This window comes from Sapajus apella, unplaced genomic scaffold (genome assembly GCF_009761245.1).
Source record: "Sapajus apella isolate SASKATOON/1434 unplaced genomic scaffold, GSC_monkey_1.0 scaffold12, whole genome shotgun sequence".
Classification (NCBI taxonomy): Eukaryota; Metazoa; Chordata; class Mammalia; order Primates; family Cebidae; genus Sapajus; species Sapajus apella.
The window spans coordinates 38,731,121-38,755,735 of NW_022436952.1; the positions used below are offsets into that span (position 1 = coordinate 38,731,121).

Sequence of the window (24,615 nt, forward strand, 5' to 3'; positions counted from 1 at the left end):
AACTTAGCTGATGCTCTGAGATCCGTCCCACCTCCTCATGCATTCTACAATAAGATACCTCTCTTCGTGGGACTGGGGAAAGGAGGAATGAGTCGTGGCTAGACTTTTGACCTCTGAATGTCCCTAAGCAGTTCTTGGCCCCTGGGAAGAAGTTAGGGGAGGGTCTGGCTGACTCAGCCCCAAGCTGCTACCGAGGGGTAGCAGCTGCAACCCAGCCAAGCAGAACACTCTAGCCCTACAGACATGTGTCCAAGCAGGCTTTGGAGGAAAGGCCACTTCTGAGTACTCTATCTCAGGAGGGGCCAGGCCTAGGGGTGCCTGCCCTAGTGATCTGAGCTGTGTTTGTCCTGGCAAGGTTGGCAGTCACCTTTGAACACACTGGCCGTGGCTTAGGGGAGGCTCACGACTTGAGCCGTTCCTGCTGGGGCCAGATGCTGGACTCTGATTCCCCAGAGACAGAAGGTCAGTCAGAGGTCAACCAGAAGGCCACACAAGACGGTGGACAGCAGTGGAGGATACACTAAACAGAAAAAATGCAGGAAACCTCTCTGAAAACTGTCCATTGGGACCTCAGGACGGGGTGGGACTGACTGGAGATGAAGAGCCGGAAATTATCCCCTGGACACACTCAGACAATATTTTATTGACTCTGTCCTGTGAGGGCAGTGTCCGGTCTGCCCTGCTTGTTGTGTCCATGCCCTGGCACTGGCAAGCGTTTGTGCTACATGAGGAAAGGAGGACCAGGTGGGGTCAAAACCAAAGTGTCAAGACTGGCCAAGACAGACCCAGGCAGGGAGGGGAGTAGAAGGAAGGAGCCCCAAACCTGGAGTGAGACCTTTGACTTTCTGATGATGTGACCGAGAGCGAGGCGTCACCTAGCACAGCCAGGAGTGGGGCTGGGGGTGCAGCCAGCCTTGAGGTGTGAACACCCGGCCCTCAGGAGGGAAGAGCTCTCAGCAGACCCCACGGCCTGGAGCATGGGTTTATTGGAGGGTACTTTCTTGTCCTCTGAACCGAGTAGAGGAGGGCGCAAGAGGACATTCCTGCTTAGTTATTTCTGTATGGCTTCTGGGTCCGCTTTTTGTTGCAAAATCCTGTCCCCCACTGCCAACTTCCTTAGGGTAAGGGGGAAGCAATAGCCCAGCCTCATGATGATTCTCAGGAGAGCAATTCCACTGCCAGCGGACCGGGTGCCAGGAGGCCTGGGTCTGGATCTGGGCCTGCCACCAATGACAGGAAACTGGGCATATCTTCAATCTTTCTGAGCCTCAGTGTCCTTATCTGTAAAATGGGGATGATAATACCAGGTAGGGTTGCTCTGATGACTAGAGACCATGGAGTGGAGTGTTTGGGAAATGGCAAAGATTTGTGAGGGCTTTATGCTTCAGAGATTTCCTGCCCTTAACCACCAGCACCAGCTCACCTGGGAATCTAAGAAATGCAGAGTCTCAGGCCCCACCCCAGATCTGATTTTAACATTTCCAGGTGATTAGGACTTTAAAGGTAACAATGCTTTCCCTTTTTAGGATCTTGCCTCTTTCCACAGAGCTGCAGGTTCTATTGAGGCTACTTCTGCTGCCATGGGGGCTGCCTCCCTGAGCAAGCAGTAGGTAGCCCTGGTTGGCTGAGGGGCTGGGGAAGGCCCCTGGGCCCAACCAGGCAGGAGCCTGAGGCACAGCACCAAGGCACGGGGTAGGATGATCTTTGAGGCACTGCCTCCCCACGCCCAGACCCAGGCCCAAACAGGAGGCTCCTGTGCACCAGCAAGTGCAGCAAAGCTGGCTGCAGCAAAGTCAGAGGGAGGGCTGGCTTGCCTCAACCCCTGGCCCTGGATGTGGCAAAAGACGCCACACCAAAGGAAGCTGTAGGGGATCTGGGACCTCGTCAGGCTGGCTAAGGGCACTGAGTGATTACATGGCAAGGCCACGCAGCAGCAGGAAGTTGTAAGCACAGGGGCCAGGCACAGTCTAGGTGGAGAGCCATGAAGGCACTCATCCCTGGCTGGCTCCTGGACCCAGACTCTTGCTCAGAATACAGTGCCAAGGCCCACCAGGGCATCGCCCTGATTCCTGTCTGAGCTGCCTGTCTTCATCCTCCTCAAGTTGGCTATCTGAGCAGGAGAAGGGAATGCAGGAACCACCCCCACCCCAATTCCAGTGTCTCCAGAACTGAGCAGGGATCCTCCCCATGACTGAGACAGACAACAAAACAGACAACCCGCTGGCAGGGCCTAGGGGAGTTCTAACCAGCCCCCACCCAAACCTGACTTCCCCTCCCTTTCCAGATACTGAGGAAAGTGGGTTGGAGGTGGGCCATGAGGGTGGGGGACAGGGAGAGCCATTTCCTGAGAAGAGCACAGGTTGTCTCAGCCCAGGGAGGCCGGTTTCCTTCAGAAAGGATAATGGAAATGGAAGTCGCAGCAGGGCTGGGGAACTGGGGACTGGTTAAGTCGGACCCATGGGTGCAGCACCCTCCAAACTGGTGTCAGAGCCTGCAGATGAGTCCCGGGATGAGCGGCCCTGCAAGAAGCGGATGATCTTCTCAATGGTGGCTTCCTGGTATTCGTGGGACCACCTGTGGGCACAGAAGCACGTGGGTCAGAAGCTGGGGAGAGGGAGCTGCTAGTCAGCTGTTTGCCCACATCCTGCCTGTCATGGTGACTTGTACCCTACCCAGCTGGTCCCGTGGCCCTGGGGCTCACTTGATGCCGTTGAAAGTAAGTACAGCCTGCATGTCCTCAGGCAGGACCTGGGGCTCAGGCCACTCGAAGCCATCAATGACGGGCACAATGTTCTTGCCACAGCTTAAAGCAGTCACAATCTCCTGCAGAAAGAAAGGAGAAGAGGAAGATAGCCCTGTCCCCATCTGGACACCCTTGTAGCCAGGCAGGTGCTGGGAGGGCCACTAGCTCGAGGCTGGGCCCAGGGGAGGACGCTAGTCCTGAAGTCCACCTTGATGTCTCCCTTATTCCTTGTAGTATATAATAAGAAATACAATTTGGTGTTGGAAGGAAAACACACTCCTGCGTACAAGTTGATCCATCATGCACCCTGCCAATTGCACTCCTTACTCCTCAAATCCATCATTTTCCCCACCTCCACCCCACCACCACCCTCCTCCAATCCCCATTATAGCTTTAAGCCTCAGCTCTCTTCTCATCCACCCTTGTCGTCTGTAATTCACTTTCCGCATTGCCCTTTCATGTAGCTAATCTCTGCAAAACACACATCTAACAAATCAGATCCGGTCACCCCCTACTTAAAACTCTTCAAGACTTTGCATGGTCTCAGAATAAAGTCCCAACTCCTTCATGGGCCTGTGAGGCCCTGTGTGGTTGGCCACAGTCCACTTCTCAAACGCTACCCCTGCCCTGTCCTCCCAGCCACACAAAATAAGCTCCCTTGGAAGAGGATTGTTCTGTGGAATAAGCGCGACATTCCATGGCAAGTAATTAGAACAGCGCTTAGCATACAGTGTATGCTTAGTACATAACAGGTGTTCTTATTTCCTCTTCTGCAGAGTGGGGATAATACAACCTACCTCAAAGCGTTGTTCTGAGGAATTATTTGCTATTAATGGGGTTCTGTAAGTGAGTATTGAATGTTTTTCTTCCTCTCAAGAAGGAACCAAGGGGATTTTACTTTCTTGAGTGCAGTTCACTTGTGGTTTTCCATATTGATTACCAACTAATGTGGCTTCAGGGAAAGGGGTTTTTAAACCAGAGGCCATTAGGCATCAGAAACAACCAAAGAGGGATGACGAGCCTCTTTGTCCAAGGCAAAGGCTCCTCCCACCTCCTTGCCATCTGCTGGGATGACAGTGGATGCCAAGCATGCTTGGGAAGTGGAGACTTCCTGGGGAAAGAACATGCATAACTTCAACCTTGACTGGCTTCCTGGGGAGCTGCTCCAATTTCACAGATAAAGAGAAAAAAAGCCCAAAGACGGAAGGGGATGTCCCCCCAAGCCACACATGCGCCCAGCCCACAAGTCAGGGGCCAGTCCTTTGACTCAAGCCCTGAGAGTCCAAGTCCAGGCTGTTTCAACCAAGCCCCGCTGCCTCTCTGCTGAGCATTGGGATAAATCCTGACCCTGCAGCAATTTATTTGGAAATCTTTAGATATTCGTTTCATCCAGAATTATACAAAATAAAAGACAGTGCAAAGTGTTCATTGCACAGATTCAGAGGCTGGCCAAGAAAGAGATAATGGCGACCAGGAGCGGTGGCTCACGCCGGTAATCCCAGCACTTTGGGAGGCCGAGGTGGGCGGATCATAAGGTCAGGAGATTGAGACCATCCTGGCCAAATGGTGAAACTCCATCTCTACTAAAATACAAAAAAAAAATTAGCCAGGTGTGGTGGTGCACACCTGTAGACCCAGTTACTCGGAAGCCCGAGGCAGGGGAATTGCTTGAACCTGGGAGGTAGAGGTTACAGTGAGCTGAGATCCCACCACTGCGCTCCAGCCTGCTGACAAAGCAAGACTCAAAATAAATAAATAAAGAAAAGAAAAAAGAAAGGGATAATGGTTTGTTCACGATCATTTAGCTGGTTGAGAATGAAAACAATTAGAGTCAAGTCCTGTGGGCGTGGTGGCTCACGCCTGTAATCCCAGAACTTTGGGAGGCCGAGGCAGGCACTGAACTCCAGGCTTGCGCTCAGGAGTTTGAGCCTGGGTGACAGTGAAACATTGTCTCTACTGAGGGAAAAAAAAAAACAACCCAAAAAAAGGAGTCAGGTCCACTAACCTGGTAAATCTACTAGATATGTATGGCGTTCCCAGGCGTGGCATCTCAGCTTCATGAGTATCACTTGTCTGCTTAATCATTGATTCAATTGTTCTATAAATTCATCTACAGCCTCTCTCTTTCTCTCCCTTTTTTCTTTCTTTCTTTTTTTTTTTTTTTTTGGTGCAATCGCATAGAGCCTCCTTTGTACCATGCGTGGTTTTAGGCACCAGAGACACAGATAAATGAGGCAAGGTCTGAACTCTCATGGAGCTCACAGACACTCTTCTCTTTCCCTCAAAAGGCTGCCTGCCACCTGCTCTGGGTCATCAACCATGTTCCTCCAGGATGCTCACCTGGCCCAGTGCGCCTCCCCAAACCAGGCTGTGTACTCAGCCCCTCCTACCTGGCCTCTGGGGCTTGACTCCACACTCAAGGTGAACTGCATTTCAGTGTCAGAGCCTTCATTCTAAAACCCGCAGCTCTGGCATCTCCCGCTTCAGGGGCTCCTTGTTCCCCAGTGCTTTAAGCACAGGTCTTCTCCTGTCTTCAGACGCTCCATACCCTGGTTTCCATAGTTCTTATCCAGCCAATGGTGTGCTGGTAACTTTATAATAACTAGCTATTCAGAGTGGGAGAAAGCCCAACCAGCCAACTAAACAAACAAACAAAACCTTGATTTGGAATGGTTGCCAATTTCCTTGGTGTAAATACCCCCACCATGGCTGATGTCAGGCTAACAACATGACATCGCTGGATGTGGAGTTGAGAAGAGAGGCAGACAATCATCTCTGGTGTCAATTGAATCCAGCGCTACTCCATCCCCTCCCCTCACATACCCTCAGATCTGTGCAATAGAATGCAGTGAAGATTTTGGGAAAGCGCATGAGCTTTGGAGTCAGATAGATGGAGTTTGAAACTCAGCTTTTCTGAGTTCTACACTAGTAGTGCAGCCAGGGGAAAATTATTCTACTTTTCTGAGCCTCAATTTCTTCATATGTGATATGGAGAAAGCAGTAGCCAAGATGCATGTGGGCTTTCAGCACTGTTCTCCTCCCTACCTTTATTCCTTTGCTCATGCTCTTACCCTGGGCTGGGATGCCTTCTCTTCTACTTACCTAAACTCTTAAGAGTCTTCTCAAGACCTGCTTCCTCCATGAAGTCTTCCCTGATTATTCCAGCCCTCTGAGGACTAAACACTCATTTAAAAAATTTTTTTATCTTGCCCAAATTCCTACCTAAGGGGCCTAGGGAGTCATGCCCTACAAACCACAAAGTCTTATCAGAGTGGTTTTAATTTTAACCCTATATAGCACGGTCTGCTTTATTTTTTTCTTTTTATTTTTTTCTGAGACAGAGTCTCACTCTGTCACCCAGGCTGGAGTGCAGTGGCACGATCTTGGCTCACTGCAACCTCCGCCTCCTGGGTTCAAGTGATTCTCCTGCCTCAGCCTCCTGAGCAGCTGGGACTACAGGTGCCTGCCACCATACTCAGCTAATTTTTGGATTTTTAGTAGAGATGGGGTTTTATCATGTTGGCCAGGCAGGTTTTGAACTCGTGACCTTATGATTTGCCTGCCTCGGCCTCCCAAAGTACTGGGATTACAGGCGTGAGCCACCGCGCCCAGGCACGTGGTCTGCTTTCTAACCTGACTAGTATAACATCACATAATAATGGAGGAAATAAAAATAGTTTAGCCCCAAATACATTTCCCTGCCATATCTTGAAATTGCCCCACCAGGTTGTCTCTTTTGGGGAAAACCTACGTTCTATAGAGAATCCCCTTTCCCCCATTTTTTTCTTTTTCTTTCCAGGCTCAGGAGATAATCAACAAAGAGCCAGGCACCCTTTTAAGTCCGATAAGAAATATTTTATAACCTACTCCCTCTGAAGTCTGCCATCTGAGAACTTCCTCTGCACAATAAAACTTGGTCTCCGGTGGCCGGGCGCGGTGGCTCACGCCTGTAATCCCAGCACTTTGGGAGGCCGAGGTGGGTGGATCACGAGGTCAAGAGATCGAGACCATCCTGGTCAACATGGTGAAACCCCGTCTCTACTAAAAATACAAAAACATTAGCTGGGCATGGTGGCGCGTGCCTGTAATCCCAGCTATTCAGGAGGCTGAGGCAGGAGAATTGCCTGAGCCCAGGAGGCGGAGGTTGCGGTGAGCCGAGATCGCGCCATTGCACTCCAGCCTGGGTAACAAGAGCGAAACTCCGTCCCAAAAAAAAAAAAAAAAAAAAAAAAAAAAAACTTGGTCTCCACAACCCTTTATCTTACCTAAACATTTCCTTTCGGTTGATCCCAGGTCTTCAGATAAACTCAACCAATTATCAACTGGAAAAATTTAAAATCTACCTATAGCCTTCAAGCCCCTGCTTTGAGCTGTCCTGCCTTTCTGAACCAAACCAATGTACATCTTAAATGTATTGATTGATGTCTCATGTCTCCCAAAAATGCAGAAACTCAACTCTGCCCTGAACACCTTGGGCACATGTTCTCAGGGTCTCCTGAGGGCTGTGTCATGGGCCATGGTCACTCCTATTTGGCTCAGGATAAATCTCTTCAAATATTTTACAGAGTTTGACTCTTTTCGTTGACACCTTGATGCCCTCTCTCTTCTCCAAATCCCTGTGGCAAGCAAGAGGTTTGCCGACCTGGATCAGCATTTACACCAACTTGCTTGCACTAGTCATTTTGAGACAGGGTCTCACTCTGTTGCCCAAGCTGGAATGCTGTGACACCATCTCGGCCTACTTCCACTTCCACCTTCTGGGCTCAAGCGATTCCCCTGCCTCAGCCTCCCGAGTAGCTGGGATTATAGGTGTGCGCCACCACGTCCAGCTTATTTTTGTATTTTTTTAGTAGACACAAGGATTCACCATGGTGTCCACGGTGGTCTCGAACTCCTGACCTCAAGTGATCCTCCCGCCTCAGCCTCCCAAAGTGTTGGGATTATAGTTGTGAACCACCATGCCCAGCCCCCTGGGCATATTCTTGTCTCTGAGCTGGCTGCTTGTCTCAATCTGTCCCTCAGATGACTACTGTATCCCTCAGCCCCAACTCCAATTTCTACTAACTGATTAATGATTAATAACCTGAAGACGCAATATGGATCTATCCATCCATCCATTCTGTAAGTATTCAATGAGTTCCTACAATGTGTCAGGCACTGAAAATACAATGATGAATTAAACATATGTAGCAGTTATAATAATTAATAATAATAATTACTGTCATTATTAAGCAGTTACTATGTGCCAGCCATTCTGCTAAGCACATCACAAATTTTAGCTCTTTTAATCCTTAAAAACAATGTTCTAGGACGTTACATACCATTATTATATCCACTTTCCAGTAATAAATACAAAGCTTATTGGGGTTAAGTAATTTGCCCAAGGCCAGAGCCAGGATTCAAAATCTCCGTTTTGAGCTCTCAACATCTATTCCATTCTGTCTGTCACTATACTCTCCTGTCTCTCATGGATGTTATTTTTCAAAGCATTTTTATCTCTCTCTGATCCTCACAACAGTTCTACAAGGTGAGAGGAACAGGTAAATTACCGCATTTTGTAAATAAGAAAACTGAGGCTCAGAGAGCCAAAGCCTAGTCTCTTGTCCCTCATGGCTTGCTAAAGTCCTATAATACTCAGAGCTATGGTTCCTGACTTTCAGCTGAGCCAGAGAGGTGCTTCGGGGCTAAGGGTGCTGGGATGTGGAGACAAGAAGGAATAGAAGGATGACCCTATCTCCTGGACCATGGCCAATGCTGGGACGGCAGAGTCATAGGCTGGCACCTACCTTATGCACCCAATCCTTACAGTCATGGTCCTGCATGCACTTGTCCAGTGCTCCAGGTGACAGCACCAGCACAAAGTTGCGAGCACCCATGACACTCTGGATGAGTTTGTCCTCGAACTTGCCCGCTTCCAGCTTTTCCACATCAATGAAGACACTGAAGCCGTGCAACTGCAGGTGCACCTTCAGGAGGCTGCAAGTAGGTCCGGTGTCAGTGTCACAGCCTTGCCCTGAGGCCCCGCCGCCGCCTGCCTGCCCCTCCTCACCTGGCCAGCTGGGAGCCTGAGTTCCGGCGGTAGCTGATGAAGACATCTGGGGTATCCCCACTGGGTTTGCCACCAGTACAGGGCAGCGGGGAGTGTAGCATTTCTGAAGTGGGCAATAGGCAGCATGGTGAGGGTGGCCCCCCCATCACTTGCTGTGAGGCATATCATCCCGTAGGGACTTAGCCCCCAGTCCACCCAGCCCTCTCAGCCCAGCCTGGGAAGGGTGGCCTGCCCCAAAAAGGAGAGATGGGGCCTACAGAAGGAAGGTCATGTTACTGCTGGGTTTCTCTTAGGAGGCAGGCATGTGTTCTACGGACATTGATATGCACTTCCAGCCTGTCCAAACTCTGGAACTCCAGACCTGTACAGCCAGGTGCCCACAGTCACTCCTGATTCAACACACCACACATCTTCCCCTCATTGCTTCTTCCCTATTTTCCATCAAAGCCAGACACCTAGGTATCAGCCTCAACTCCTGCCTCCCATTTAATTTATTCAACAAATATTTCTTAAGTGCTTGCTATGTGCCTGAGTGCTTGAGTGCTTGAGATTCAGCAGCAAATAAAACAGATAGCACTCTACTGTGGAGCAGCACTCAGTGCTCAGCACCAGGCACCCCATTCTGAGGATTCTACCTACTAAACATCCTGGACTCCAGCCTCTGGGCCTTTCCCTGGGTCAGGTTTCCAATGTCAGCCTCCTCAATGGTCTCCCCAAACCCAGCTAGAATTGCCTTAGGCTGGGCATGGTGGCCCACACCTATAATCCTAGCACTTTGGGGGGCCAAAGTGGTGGATCATTTGAGGCCAAGAGTTCGAGACCAGGCTGGCCAATATGTTGAAACCCCATCTCCACTAAAAGTACAAAAAATTAGCTGGGCATTTTGGCACATGTCTGTAATTCAGCTACTCAGAGGGCTGAGGCACAAGAATCACTTGAACCTGGGAGGGGGAGGTTGCAGTGAGCCAAGAACGCACCACTGCACCCCAGCCTGGGCAACAGAGTGAGACTGTCTAAAAAAAAAAAAAAAGAAAAGAAAAGAAAAGAAAAGAAAGAAAAAACAGAATTGCCCGGTCTAGTCCATTTACCACAGCTACCAGAGCATCTATCTAAATCCAAACCTGAGTGTGTCACTGGTCCCACTTAAAAACTAAGCATGGCTCCCTACTCCCTATACAAACTATTTTTTTAAGCTATTTTTGCCCTAGGACTTTCCTGTTATTTAAAAATGAAATCTTGTGCCTGGTGTGGTGGCTCACGCCCATAATCCCAACACTTTTGGAGGCTAAGGTGGGAGGAGGCCAGGAGTTTGAGAACAGCCTGGGCAACATGGTGAAACCCTGTCTCTACAAAAATTACAAAAATTAACTGGGTGTGGTGTTGCGCACCTGTGGTCCCAGCTACTTGGGAGCTGAGGTGGGAGAATCGCTTGAGACTGGGAGGCTGAGGCGTCAGAGGGTTGTGATTATGCCACTGCACTCCAGCCTGGGTGACAGAGTGAGATCTTGTCTTAAATAAATAAGAAATCTTGAAGTTTTATTGGGAGTTGTAATGTAAAAATAATAAAAGCCGACCTGCTTTGGTTGAAGCATAAGAATAGAGCCAAAGCCCAGTCCCTTGTGTCTTGTGGGTGCTTAGTCCGTAATTGCTGAATGAATAGTTAAAATGAAAAGAATTCATCTTCTTGTAATATTTAGACATAACACTCACAGACAACATTTGTTTGTTTATGAAGCACAAAGACAATGGCTCAAGTCCCGGTTCTGCCATCTAATGACTTTTATGACTGTGGGAAATGTATTTTTTTTTTTTTTTTGAGACGGAGTTTCACTCTTGTTACCCAGGCTGGAGTGCAGTGGCGTGACCTCAGCTCACCGCAACCTCCGCCTACAGGGTTCAGGCAATTCTCCTGCCTCAGCATCCCGAGTAGCTGGGATTACAGGCACGCGCCACCATGCCCAGCTAATGTTTTGTATTTTTAGTAGAGACGGGGTTTCACCATGTTGACCAGGATGGTCTCGATCTCTTGACCTTGTGATCCACCCGCCTCGGCCTCCCAAAGTGCTGGGATTACAGGTTTGAGCCACCGCGCCCGGCGGGAAATGTATTTGAATTCTTTTTTAAAAAAATATTAGTTTAAAAACTAACATTTTAGTTAGTTATCTTTAAAATGAACACCGATGATGGAAGTATTCTATATCTTTAATTATGCTGGAGGGATCACACAGGTGTCTTTCAAAACTCAGACTGACACTTTTTTTCTTTTTGAGGTAGGGTCTCACTCCCACTGCCAGACTGGATGGAGGGCAGTGACCTGATCACAGTTCACTGCAGCCTTAACTTCCTGGGCTCAGGTGATCCTCCCACCTCCCAAGTAGTTGGGACTACAGGCGTGTGCCACCACGCATGGCTAATTTTTTGTACTTTTAGTAGAGACGGGCTTTCACCACATTGCCCAGGCTGGTCTTAAACTCTGGACTTGAGCGATCCACCCATCTTGGCTTCGAAAACTGCTAGAATTACAGGCATGAGCCATGGTGCCCGGTCCTCAAACTGGACACTTCTTCTTTTTATTCTTTAAAGAGTTCTTTAAGGTTGATTTTAAAAATCAAACACTCACTGCATAGAATCAACATAGAGATAGATGAGATAATATCTTAAAAACTTAATAGAGTCCCTGGTAATTGACAATAAATATTAGCTAAGTAGTAAATTAGTAAGTTAATATAAATTAGTATATAAGGAGGGTGGCTAGAGCCCTAGAATTAACTCTAAACCACCTCTAGACCCAAATTTTGTAAGCTGTTGGCCAATAGGGTAACACACACGTGCACACACTCTTCCCACCTATATATCCCCCTATACTTCCAACAGCTGCCGCCTCTGCCTGGGCTGCCCTTCCTGTTGCCACCCTCCCGGCCAGTGCATCTCTCAAGACTTGGTCAGGCATACTGTCCTCTCTGAAATCTAGACCTGGGTGGATAGGGTGGGCTGGGCTTCCTCTGTGCTCCCACTGGAGACCTGGGCACGCTTCCTGCCGGGGCCACCTGCCTGTTTAATACCTTCCTCCCTCCACCGCCTACCCGCCTCAGAGACTGAGTTTTGCTCTTGCTGCCCAGGCTGGAGTGCAATGGCGAAGTCTCAGCTCACCACAACCTCCGCCTTCTGGGTTCAAGTGATTTTCCTGCTTCAGCCTCCCGAATAGCTGATATTGTAGGCATGCGCCACCATGCCCAGCTAATTTTGTATTTTCAGTAGAGACTGAGTTTCTCCATGTTGGTCAGGCTGGTCTCGAACTCCCGACCTCAAGTGATCCGCCCACCTCGGCCTCCCAAAGTGTTGGGATTACAGGCGAGTGCCACTGCGCCAGGCTAGACTGGGAACTTCTTGAGGAAAAGTGCAACATATTCATCTTTATATCCTCAGAGCCCAGTCTGACCCATGTTTGTGCTCAATCAATCCACAGTGAGGCTGGGAGGCTCCACCCCGTGTCTCCCCTCACCCTTCCAAGGCCGCGGCTGGAGCTGGGGCTGGGTCCCGTGTGGGCGGGCTGACCTCTGGCAGCCGTGAGGATGCGGGCGCGGTGCACGCCCAGGCGGATGCCGCAGTCCTCCAGCAACTGCTGCTCGGACACACGGTGCAGCAGGGAGCGGTCCAGGCCGCAGCTGACCAGGCCGTAGGTGTACTGGCGGAAGCGCGGGTCCAGGCTGCCCAGCCAGTCCGCCAGGTTGCTGCGGTCGCACGTAGCATAGTTGGCGAAGGTCTTGAGCTCCGTGAGCTCCCTGAAGAACCTGCACCCCATGGAGGAGAAGACGCTGAGGTCCGGACTCCCACAGGCTGCGGGCGGAGGGGACGGTTATTTAAACCCGGCTGGGGTCGGGTGGGCAGGAGGCTCCGTACCTCTTGCGGGTGATGCCGGATTTCATGCCCAGGTCGGTCTGGAGTTCCTCCTCTGTGAGCCGCAGAAGCAGGTCGCCGTCCACTTGCTGCTCCTGGGGGAGGAGGCAGGTGTCAGGAAGGGCTCCGCTTTTCCGCCCCTGGACCTCGAGCCCAAGATGTAACGGAAGGAACTGGAGATGGTGCGGAGAAGGTGGACGGGACCGAGATTAGAGCCGAGTGACCCCGAGGGTGGCTGCATACAGTCTCTCCACCCCCAAAAGCCACCCCGGCGCCGCGGGAGTGCGAGGCCGGGAGGGGATGCAGTCCCTGTGCCCAGGGTGCCCGCTCTGACTTGGGGGAGGTGGCCCCCAGCGGCTCTACCCGGAAACTCTCGCAGTACTGGGAGAAGCCGATCTGCTGCAGCCACGTCTGGACCTCGGCCTCCTTCCAGCTGGGCACGCAGGGCAGGATGGGCCGCGGCACCTCCTCGCCCAGCAGGCGCAGCGCGCGCTTGGCCAGCGCCGACTTAGTGCCATTGGTAGAGTAGGAAACCAGGCGTTTCAGGCTCTGGACGGCGCCGATTTCGCTGAACACCTGGGGAGGGAGTGGGGCGAGGACTCTAGGCTCCACCAGCTCTCCACCTGCCCCCATACGTTCCCAGTCCCCCTCCTTGTCTCTTCTCACCACCCAAAGTCCCACCAAGTGCCCTGACCCCGCCTTCAGCCACTAAGTCAGGGGTCCTGCGGATTCCCCCTCCTGAAATTCTCTGATTTCTTGAGCAGGTCCTGACTCAGGATGGGCTGAAGGCGGAGGAGGGGCATATCCCTCCTTCATATCCCTTCTACAGCATCCACCGGCCCTGGAATAAAAGTTGAGGTCTCAGCATGGCCGCCAGGCAGGGCACAGTGCAGTTGCCCACCACTCCCAGTTCACATAGCCTTCCACCAGCCCACACTTCGCACACCCACACGCATACACATACACACACCCCAAGGCTTTCACACCTCTGGGTCTTGGCCCATGATGTTTCTAAACCATTCTTTCTTCCAGCCTGCTGGTAGGAATCCTACTAATCCATGGAAATCCTACTCATCCATTGGAATCCAAATTGATTAGCGCCTCCTCCATGCAGCCTGCTTTGATTCCCCCATATCCTGGCCCACACCTCCAATTGGGATTTATGCCACACTCTGAATGCCACTGTCCCTAGTTAACGATGCAACTTCCACTGGAGCATAAGCTGAGGACATATCTCAGTCACTACTGGAGCCCTGTATCTGGCACGATGAAGGACAGAGTGGGACTCAAGATGTCTTTGTTGAACTGGACTCACTTGGCCTCAATGGGAAAGGGGTGACACGCTGGTGATCATGGTTGCTGCCCAGATCCAATCCTTGGGGTTCTCACTCCCTACTTTCTTTGAGTCCCTTCTCCCAAAGCAGGATGACCTGACTTATAGAGCAAGTCCTCCTTGGCCCAACTTTGGAGTGCAGAGAGAGGAATCAGAAGTTTCTAGAACACTGGACCCAGTGACCCCCAAATACCCCCTAACATAGCAGTATCCTTTCTCTCTTTCTTTTTTGAGACAGAGTCTCACTCTGTAGCCCAGGCTGGAGTGCAGTGGTGCGATTCCGGCTCACTACAACCTCCACCTCCCAGGTTCACATGATTTTCCTGCCTCAGCCTCCCGAGTAGCTGGGATTACAGGTGCCCACCACTATGCTTGGCTAATTTTTGTATTTTTAGTAGAGACAGAGTTTAACCATGCTGTCCAGGCTGGTCTTGAACTCCTGACCTCAAGTAATCCACCTGTCTCAGTCTCCCAAAGTGCTGGGATTACAGGCATAAACCACCTCGACCAGCCAGCAGTCTCCTTTTGATCTGCAGGGACACACAGGATAGGTGGCAATCATCTGTGAGATACAATCCTTTGAGCACCCCCAGATGACAGCTGAGGTACAGACAGGGTGGGTCACGGGTGTTCACCACATTCCTGTGCACCAGGTGTCACCAACCTCCAAGACTCCACAGAAGAATGAAAGAAGAGAGTGACATTGTAGGGAGAATCTTCAACCTGTAATATTAAAAAAAAAAAAAAAAAAAAAAAAAAAAAGCCCAGCTGGGCAATGTGGTGTGTAATTGTAGTGCCAGCTACTTGGGAGGCTGAGGCAGAGAGGATCGCTTGGAGCATGGGAGTTTGTTGCCAGCCTGGGCAATATAACAGAACTCTGTTTCCAAAAAGAACAATCCAAAAACTTTTGGTGCTAAAGCTATCATTCCCACATCCAGGGTAAGGACTGCTGCTGTGGTCCAATTCACTGAATTTTCCAGAGGATAAAAATGAGGTCCAAATAGAGGCCCAGAGAGGGGAAGCCAGGTGCTCAAGCTAACACAGCAAGTTAAAGCAGTGGGCAAAGGTCACTGGTGGATTAGACCCTGGACATGAGGACCCCTTGGGACTCTGGTGGGGGTTATCTGGCTGACACACTGATGTTCTGTCCCAAGCCTCAGGCCTCTGTCTCCAGCAGCCATCTTCCCAGACTCCAGACTCCAAAGGCTAAACTACCCACTGAAGCTCTCCAGCGGGGCATCTCCCCATATGTCCAGCAGAACTCACTTTCTTCCCCTCCCCCACCTCCACCTGTCACTCACCCAGTTCGCCTTATTCATTGCCTATGTTCATGGCCAGGAGCCATCCTCAGCTCCTCTCTCTCCTTCTCCCAGACACCACGTGCTAACTACATCTCTTAAACATCTCTTGAATCTGCTCTCTGCCACTGCTGACATGCCAGTCTTCACCATCTTAATTCTCCCCCTTCCCCCAACGCCCACTGCTGGAGGTCATAGTCTTTTATTGGGTGGCCTTGCTTCTAACCTCACCCTTGCCAAGCTCCTTTCCACACGGCAGCTAGGATGATCTTTGTAAAACACAAGTGTCCCCTGCTTAAAAACCTCTCAGTGTCTTCCTCTTGCTCCCAAAACCAAACCAAGTCCAAGCTCAGCCTGAAGGATTTGCCTTCAAGGCCAAAATGACTGGCCCCCTCCTTCTTTGGCTTGCTTCACATAATTCTGATGTGTATTTCAACTCCTGGTTAAATGTGACTTCCTCTGGGAAAACTTCCCAGAGGCTCTCTAACCCCTGATCCACCCAATCCCAAACCTGCACCCACCTTGGTCTTGCCTTGCAGGCTCTTGATGGCAGCCTCGGCGCAGAGGTAGAAAGCCCCGATGCACTGCGCCTCCAAGCGGGAAGAGTCGAGCAGCGGCACGAGGCGCTGCAGGTCGTCCGGCCCGCGGCCCTGGCTTGTGTCGCTGGCGTCCACCAGACAGCGGGCGAAACGGCCAGGGTCCAGCGAGGCCACAAGCGGCTCCACGAGCGCCAGCGTGCCCGAGCGTTCTACCTCGCGCTCCACCTCCTTGTTAGTCGCCAACACCGTTACCGCGAGGCAGGCGTGCAGTCGAAGCAGCTCGTCCTCCTTGGAGAAGGCGAGCGGGAAGAGCCACTCGGCTGCGCGCTTCTCCACCATGCGTCGCTGCACCGCCTGGCCCCCGTGCAGCGCGCAGTTGCCCAGTGCCAGCGCACAGTGGCGCAGCAGCGCCGGGTCTGTGCGGCGGCACCAGTACAGCACCGCGTCCAGGCCGCCCGCCGCCACCAGCCTCTGGCATGTCTCCTCTGAGTGCTTGAACATGTGCTCCAAGATGCCTGCCACGCTCCGCGCCAGCTCCACGGGTTCACGCTCTTTCGCCAGGTTCAGGATCACGCCTAGCCCGATGCGCGCCACGCGGTCCCTGCCCAGAGAGAGTGAAATGGGGCGGTGGAACTGCCGCACCCTGGGGAGCTTGGCTTGCCCGTTTGGGGCCTGGTCACTGACCCTCTCTGGGCCTCACCGGCCTCATATAGGGGAGAGCATTCCCCTCCCTGCTCCCCACCCTCACCTCCTCCCTGCTCCCCGCCTTCACCTCCTTCTCTGGGAGGATCTCACTTGTGGGATTCTAAGGGTGCTCCATCCTGGCCACAGCCATTCTCCCCCTCCCTTCTTCCCTAGAGAGGCAGTATGTGTGGTGGCTAAGAGCCTCAGCTCAGGAGCAGATTCCCCGGGTCCTGGTTCCTTCTCAGCCCGTTTTCTAACCGGGATAAAGGAGACCAAACTTTGGGCAGCTTCTTTTATCTCTCTACCTTGGTTTCCTTATCTCATGCATAGAGAATAGGAATACCCGCCTCATAGGACTATTTTCAGGACTAATGAGATAAGCCATATAGAGTGCCTGGCATGCGGTAAAAACAAACATTAACTTGTCGTTATTTGAAGTGTCACTTGAAGCATACCACTCTTAGCCTTGCCTTTCCCTCACTCCATGGCCCATAACTGCAGCACATCTATTTATTCATTCAGGAAATGTTTCCTGAGGACCTCACGTGTGCCAGGCACGGCACTGGGGGCTGAGGTTTAACTAAGACTGGCCGGAGCTTATCCTCAGGGCAATGAAGGAAGACATAGAAAACAATGAGTGAACCAGATCGTCGTCATAGGGTCTTGGCGCTAGCAAAACAGGATGATGTAATGGAGGAGGGGTGTGTGTGAAGAGGTGACATCTGAGAGCTTAATGTGGAGAAACCCCTGCATGCAAATATCTGGGAAGAGCGTAACAGGCAGAGAGAGGAGCAAGGATGAAGGCCTTAGGGCGGAGATGCTGGCATGTTTGGGGAATAGAAAGAATGTCAGAGGTATTGCAATGTCCAAAACCAACAAGGGAAAATATAAAACCAGGTTGGGCAAGGTGGCTCATGCCTGTAATCCTAGCACTAACCTTAACTAATGAGATAAGCCATATAGAGTGCTTGGCGCGATGCCTGGCACACGGAGGCCAGCCTGGACAACAAAGCAAGATCCTATGTCTACCAAAAAAAAGAGGGAGAGAAAATTCCGAAAGAAAAGGAAAAAAAAAAAAATCAATGAAGGGTTTATATGTAGGATATATCAGCAAAGATTCACATCAACAAGAAAAAGGTGGTAAATTCAAAAGAAAATGGGTAGGCAGGGCGCGGTGGCTCAAGCCTGTAATCCCAGCACTGTGGGAGGCCGAGGCGGGTGGATCATGAGATCAAGAGATCGAGACCATCCTGGTCAACATGGCGAAACCCCGTCTCTACTAAAAATACAAAAAATTAGCTGGGCATGGTGGCGTGTGCCTGTAATCCCAGCGACTCAGGAGGCTGGGGCAGGAGAATTGCCTGAACCCGGGAGGCAGAGGTTGCGGTGAGCCGAGATCGCGCCATTGCACTCCAGCCTGGGTAACAAGAGCGAAACTCCATCTCAAAAAAAAAAAACAAAAAAATGAAAATGGGTAAAGGACATAAACAGGCAATTGAGGCTGGGCATGGTGGCTCACACCTGTAATCCCAGCACTTTGGGAGGCTGAGGCAGGCAGATCATAAGATCAGGAGTTCGAGACCAGCCTGGCTAATATGGTGAAACCCCGTCTCTATTAAAAATACAAAAGAATTAGCCAAGCGTGGTGGCACAAGCTTGTAATCCTAGCTGATCAGGAGGCTGAGGCAGGAGAATTGCTTGAACCCAGGAGGTGCAGGTTGCAGTGAGCCGAGGTCACACTACTGCACTCTAGCCTGGGTGACAGAGTGAGACTCCATCTCAAAACAAACAAACAAATGAACAAAAAGCCCCAGGCAATTGAAAAAAGAGGAAATACAAATTTGAACAAACAGATAAAGAGATGCTCTAACTCATTAGAAATCAGAGAAATGAAAATTAAAACAATGGCTATCACTACCTGAAATGTTCTTCAACAAAATCGTCTTCATGGTTCATCATTCCAGCGTCTGCTCCAGTGCTACCTCCTTCGAATCATCCAATCTAAAGGCGTTTCCCCATTGCTTTCTAACTCATTACCCTACTTGATTGTCTTCAGAGCATTTAATATCTGATATTGTATTAATAGTCTACTTGTTTGTTAGTTCCATAGAGCAGAAACCTTATCTGTCGTTTTCTTTCTTAAAATGATCTAAATGGAGAAAATTACCCTTCCCTAGAGTTTCTTCACCTAAATCATTTTATTTTATTTCAAAGGTTATTCCCACTCTCCTTTGTCTCTAACCACTCTCCACACACATACCCTGAATAAAAGGTTCACTGGCAAAAAGCAAACAAATGGAAAACCAGCTACCACTTTATGCCCGTTAGATGGGCAAAATTAGAAGCTGAGCAATACAGGCAACCTCTCCCAAAGAGATTGTCATATAGAGAGACAAAAGCACATGGGTGTTCACTGCAGTGTCATCTGTGGTGCCAGGAAGTTGGAGACAATCAGTATCAAGCCTGGGGAGAGTCAGATAACATGGGCAAGTGCCCCTTCTGGAGGATTTCGGGGGAGGTAGAAGTGACTGAGCGGGTGGTAACACAGCAACACGAAACTGGACATTATAGCCAGGGCAACGTAGCAAAACCTCCATCTCTAAAAAGTCAAAAACTTAGCCAAGTATGGTGGCACAGGCCTGTAGCTACCCAGGAGGCTGAGGCAGGATGAGAGTTGGAGCCCAGTAGGTTGAGGCTACAGTGAGTCGTGATTGGGCCACTGCACTCCAGCCTGCGCATCAGAGCAAAGACCCTGTCTCAAAAAAAACCAAAACCCCAAAACCAAAACAAACCAACAAAACTCAACACTGAGTGGGAAAAAGTAAACAGAATGTGCCATGTGACACAGCACCATTTGTATACATTAAAAATACATGCACACAAAACCCAGAATAAAGATTTAAAGATTTTAGCAGAACACAGATAGAAAGATACACATTAGATATGTTGAATGGTTCCCTATGGAGTTAGGGTAAAAGAATAATGGGAGCATTAGTCAGGAGGAGAGGGGGAGCCGGCATTTCAGGCACAGATGTATGCAAAGACTTGGAGGTGGTGGAGAGCTGGTGCACTTGAGGAGCTGCCCACACTTCCATGGCTGAGGCAGAAGATTCAAGGGGAGAGTTTGAAAAGCAATCGGATCTAGGGGCCTTTTGAGCCATCTCAAGGCATTTGTACTTTATCTTGATGTCAAAGGGAAGCCACTGAAAACTTTCAGGGAGGGGAGTGATCTGGTCATGTTTGGGTTTTAGAAACTTCACTCTGGCTGTAGTGGGGAGGACAGATCCAACAGAGAGAACATGGAGGCCAGCTGAGCAGGTGGGATAGTCACTATATCCTGGTAGAGGTTCAGGCTTCCTGCCTTACTGACCTCCGCAAATGATGTCCTCCATAGATGGCCAGGAGCTCATGCTTGTAATCCCAGCACTTTGGGCAGCTGAGGTAGGTGGATCACTTGAGGTCAGGAGTTCCAGTCCAGCCTGGCCAACATGGCAAAACCTTGTCTCTACTAAAAATACAAAAATTAGCCAGGTATAGTGGTGTGTGCTTGTAATCCCAGCAACTTGAGAGGTTGAGGCAGCAGAATCATTTGAACCCAGGCAGCAGAGGTTGCAGTGAGCGGAGGTTGCACCACTGCACTCCAGCCTGCATGACATAGTGAGACGGCATCTCAAAAAAAAAAAAAAAAAAAAGGCCGGGTGCAGTGGCTTGTAATCCCAGCACTTTGGGAGGCCGAGAGGGGTGGATCACGAGGTCAGGAGTTCGATATTAGTCTGGCCAGCACAGTGAAACCCCCTCTACTAAAAGTACAAAAATTAGCCGGGCATGGTGGCAGGTGCCTGTAATTCCAGCTACTTGGGAGGCTGAGGCAGGAGAATCGCTTGAACTTGGGAGGTGGAGGTTGCAGTGAGCCGAAATCATGCCACTGCACTCCAGCCTGGGCTACAGAGCTAGACTCGGTATAAAAAAAAAAAAAAAGATGTTCTCCACAGGTGACAAAGAGATGCCCAGCCAGCAACAGAGTCCTTGGCCAGCAGGCACCACAGTGACCACAGTGCATGTGATTTTATGTCCACTGCCAAACCTAGCTGAGTCCTGAACATGCCTTAGGCTGGCACAGATTTCCTAAGTTGACCCCACAACTTCTCTGCAGCCCATCTTCAAAAAAACAGATGGGTCCTAATCACCCACAGAGGCAGTTGGAACGACAGCTATTTCCTACTCTTGTATATATTTTTTTAATTTGAGATGGGGTATCACTTTTGTCACCCAGGCTGGAGTGCAGTGGCGTGATCATAGATCGCTGCAGCCTTGACCTCCTAGGTTCAAGCAATCTTCCCAACTTAGCCAACTGAGTAGCTGGGACTATAGGTATATGCCACTATGTCTGGCTGATTTTTTTTTTTTTTTTTTTTTTTTTTTTTTTTAGAAACAGGATTCCATTACCTTGCCCTGGATGGTCTCAAACTCCTGGGCTCAAGCTATCCTCCCACTTCAGTCTCTTAAAGCACTGGGATTATAGGCGTGACCCACCTCACCTGGCCCAGTTATTCCTTTTACCAATGAAAAAGCCAAAACTCAGAGAGGTTACATGGCATGCCCAGAGCCACACAGCTTCTGAGAGGCACAGCTGAGATCTGAACCCAGATCTGCCTGTCTCCAGAGTTCAAGATCCTTCATCTTCACTTTGTGCTTCCAGACATCTGTCTACATAAATTCTTAGAATATGAGAGCCAGGATGTGCTCAAGAAATATCTAATGTGGCCGGGTGCAGTGGCTCATGCCTGTAATTCCAGCACTTTGGGAGGCTGAGGTCAGGAGTTCAAGACCAGCCTGGCCAACATGGTGAAACCCTGTCTCTATTAAAAATACAAAAATTAACCGGGTGTGGTAGCAGGTGCCTGTAATCCCAACTACTTGGGAGGTTAAGACATGAGAATCACTTGAGCCAGGAGGCAGAGGTTGCAGTGAGCCAAGATCGTGCCACTGCACTCCAGCCTGGGCAACAGAGCAAGACTCAATCTAAAAAAATTTTTTGTATTTTTTTTTGAGACAGAGTCTTGCTCTGTTGCCCAGGTTGGGGTGCAATGGCACTATCTCGGCTCACTGCAACCTCCACCTCCCATGCCCGGCTAATTGTTGTATTTTTTAGTGGAGACGGGGTATCACTATGTTGGTCAGGCTAGTCTTGAACTACTGACCTCAGGTGATCCACCTACCTCGGCCTCCCATCGGTGTGAGCCACTGCGCCCAGCAGGTACCCTTCCTTTCTTTGGAAGGATTGTGATGCCAGCCTGGCACACTGTGCTCTGTCCTTGGTACTGAAGCAACCAGAGTGATGTTTCTTGGGACCAGGGACACTGGTTAGTGACTCTTCTCTCAGTAACTCTACACCAGGTGAGGATTGCCATTTTTAACTTTGAGATATAGCAGTACTATTTGCATATTGCACCCCTCCTCTCCTTGGGGTACTGGCTGTACTCACTCTCCAGGGATTCTAGTTAGAGATACCCAACTCTACATATCAAGCCTGCACAGCACACCCACCAGCTTTGACCCCACCACACCCCGTGAGCACATATTCTATTTGCTATCCCCTCCAAATTCATAGCCTATCTCCATCACCACACCGGATATCAGATGGGAGGTTAATGGCTTGCCAAATAAGCAGAACCCTATCTTGGTCTCCCAACCTAAACTGCTTCATTCATGCATTTTTGACAGTTGTATCATTTCCACCAATCACAAGGTAATTTTTTTCTGTTTGAAAATGGCAAGGAAAACACCCCCAACCCACTCCCTTCACACTTGTGAGAGCTGCATGAGCTGAAAGTGACTCTTCCAAAAACTCTTCTAAGCTTGAGAAGCTTGAGACTTCAGCATGAGACTGGAGTGTGACAGCTTGGTCTGCTCTGGCATCAGAAGGGAGGGAAAGTGAATTCTTGGAGGTCTTCGTATTCCAGGAGAGATCCCAAGAGACATGCAAGAATGGCAACCAGGCCTCTGTTTGACCCTCTTGCTGCATCTTGGTGCTAAGTGAGGCGGAGGAAGAGAACACACACGCTGCTCCGGTGTCCTTTTCCCCCATCCATGCCTCCCAGCAGAAAACTTTCTGTTCCCTATCAGCAGCCGCAGAATGAGATCATGTCTGGCCTGTTAGAAGAACCAGAATGAAGGATGGAGCAGAAGGTGGATTGGGGCAGCAAGAAGGGAGTAAGGCAGCCTCAGGCCAGTCCTCATTGCTGAGTGCTGGGGAGGAGGGAAAGGAGAAGTCTCCCTCCCTCTTTTCTGAGCATTGTGTTCCCTTCTCCCAGTGAGACGGGGATGGATGATGGAGAGGGAAGGTGTCAAAGAAGGGCACCCAAGCCGGTGGGCAGGAGAGCTGTGGGCTTGCAAGGGAGAGGGAGAATTCGCAGTAGGATGCCGTCTCCATCCATAGAGCCAGGGACAGCCTCCTGTCCGCAACTGCATTCCTCACCCCACTGGCCCTGGGAGTAAATTTTGGCTGCACCATTAGTTCACTGTGACCCACTGGGCAAGTCACTAAACTTTCCCAAGCCTCAGTTTCCTCATTTGTAAAACAGACAGGCTGATCCCTAAGAGAGATGTAGTGCAGGCAGGAAAGAGAGGTGAGGCAGGCAAAGGCACGGCGCGAGACACACGGGAGACCCAGGCGCTTGACCGTCCACACCACACGGCGCTTTCCCCACCCTGGCCCGGCGCGCTCACCGGTTCTCAGCCACCAGGATCTGCTCCAGCAGGCGTGCGGCCTGCACACGCGTCTCCAGCTCCGGCGCCTGCAGCAGCCGCAACAGCAGGTCGAGGCCGCCGTCCAGGCGGATGGCGTCACACAAACCCTGGGCCACCTCGCGGCCCACTGCTGGCAGCAGCCAGGCCTCCTCCACCAGCTGGTAGACCTCGGCCAGGCCGGCGCCCACGGCCCGCGCGCCGCCCGCCTGCTTCAGCTCGGACAACGCCTGCTGCAGCTCCGGCAGCGCACGCTCCAGGGCGTCCTGCACCTCGGCGCCTGCCCCCGGCGACACTTCTCGGGGCCCGCGGCTGCCCGCAGCCCACCAAGGGCCAGCGCTACCGCTTCTATCCGGCCCTGGCACTGCCAGCCGCTCGGGGCCCGGCCGTGGGCCCGACATGGCGAAGAGGCGACACAGCTTGTAGGCGGAGAGAAGCAACGTCAGGACCATGGGCGCGGGACTGCAGGGGACATCCCCGGCCTGGAGGCTGGGGGCGCTCGGAGAAACCCCGGCTTTGAGAAAAGAGAAACCTCAGAGGGTTCGGGAGAAGAAGATGGAGGGGGAGGAATGGAGAGAAGGGTACCAAGCAAGGGCGCCGGCCAGAAGTTTAGGGGAGGAGTGAGGGCGGGGTCGGGGGCGCAGCGGTTAGCAAAGGTGATGCGCGCCCAGATGCAGGGAGTGGACGAAAGAAGAGAGCAAGGAGGCGAGGGATGGCTCCGGACGCCGGAGGGTAGAGGAGGCGGCGGCTGGAACAAAGCGTGGCCCCGGGAGGGGCTCCTCTGGGGCTGGGAGATGCTCGGCAGCAGCCACGCCCCAGAGTCGCCCGGGTCCCGGGAGCCGACGCCCCGCCTCTGGATCCCCCGGGGATCCTCCCACTGCCTGGGCAGCCCCACCCCCAAAGCCGCCCCAGCCACGCCCACGCCCCGGCTAGCCTCCCCCAGCCCCTGCGTAGCAGCCGCCTCTCTCTGCGCTGGACTTGGACTAAGGGGGTGGAGACTGAGAGGACGGTCTCAGTTCTCCCCCCGCCCCCGGTGACACCGGTACTTGGGAGCAACTCCGCTGCGTTCCCCCCTCCCTACTAAGTGGTTAAAGCAATCATCATAAATCTTAAGACACTTTTATGCCTGTTTCTCAGCGAAACCTCACAACATGCCTATCAGGTGGGGATTGGTGTCCATTCCACAGATGACGCGACTGAAGCCCATGGGGAAGAGATTGGCCAAAATCACAGGTCACTCTGATTACAGAACAGAAAACGTCAGCTAAAATCTTAGGATCACTTTCTTCAGGTGATGGGAGGGCTTCAGAAGTTCTGTGGATACC

The 24,615-nt window shown here is 51.3% G+C and overlaps 1 protein-coding gene across 2 annotated transcripts; it reads right to left on the minus strand.

The window, feature by feature from the left end:
• Positions 1 to 623: 623 nt before the first annotated feature.
• SARM1 (sterile alpha and TIR motif containing 1) lies at positions 624 to 24,111 on the minus strand. 2 transcript variants are annotated; one of them, XM_032281077.1, is made up of 9 exons: positions 23,273 to 24,111; positions 15,842 to 16,460; positions 13,053 to 13,265; positions 12,693 to 12,784; positions 12,348 to 12,583; positions 8,793 to 8,895; positions 8,530 to 8,719; positions 2,702 to 2,823; positions 624 to 2,574 (listed from the first exon to the last, which is right to left on the minus strand). In XM_032281077.1, the coding sequence occupies exons 1-9, from the start codon at positions 23,740 to 23,742 to the stop codon at positions 2,445 to 2,447; spliced, it is 2,175 nt and encodes a 724-aa protein (XP_032136968.1). In that variant the 5' UTR covers positions 23,743 to 24,111; the 3' UTR covers positions 624 to 2,444. The 2 variants fall into 2 exon arrangements, with proteins under 2 accessions (XP_032136968.1, XP_032136969.1); XM_032281078.1 differs by having other exon boundaries at positions 2,482 to 2,574; positions 2,673 to 2,823; positions 23,273 to 23,776.
• Positions 24,112 to 24,615: the final 504 nt, after the last annotated feature.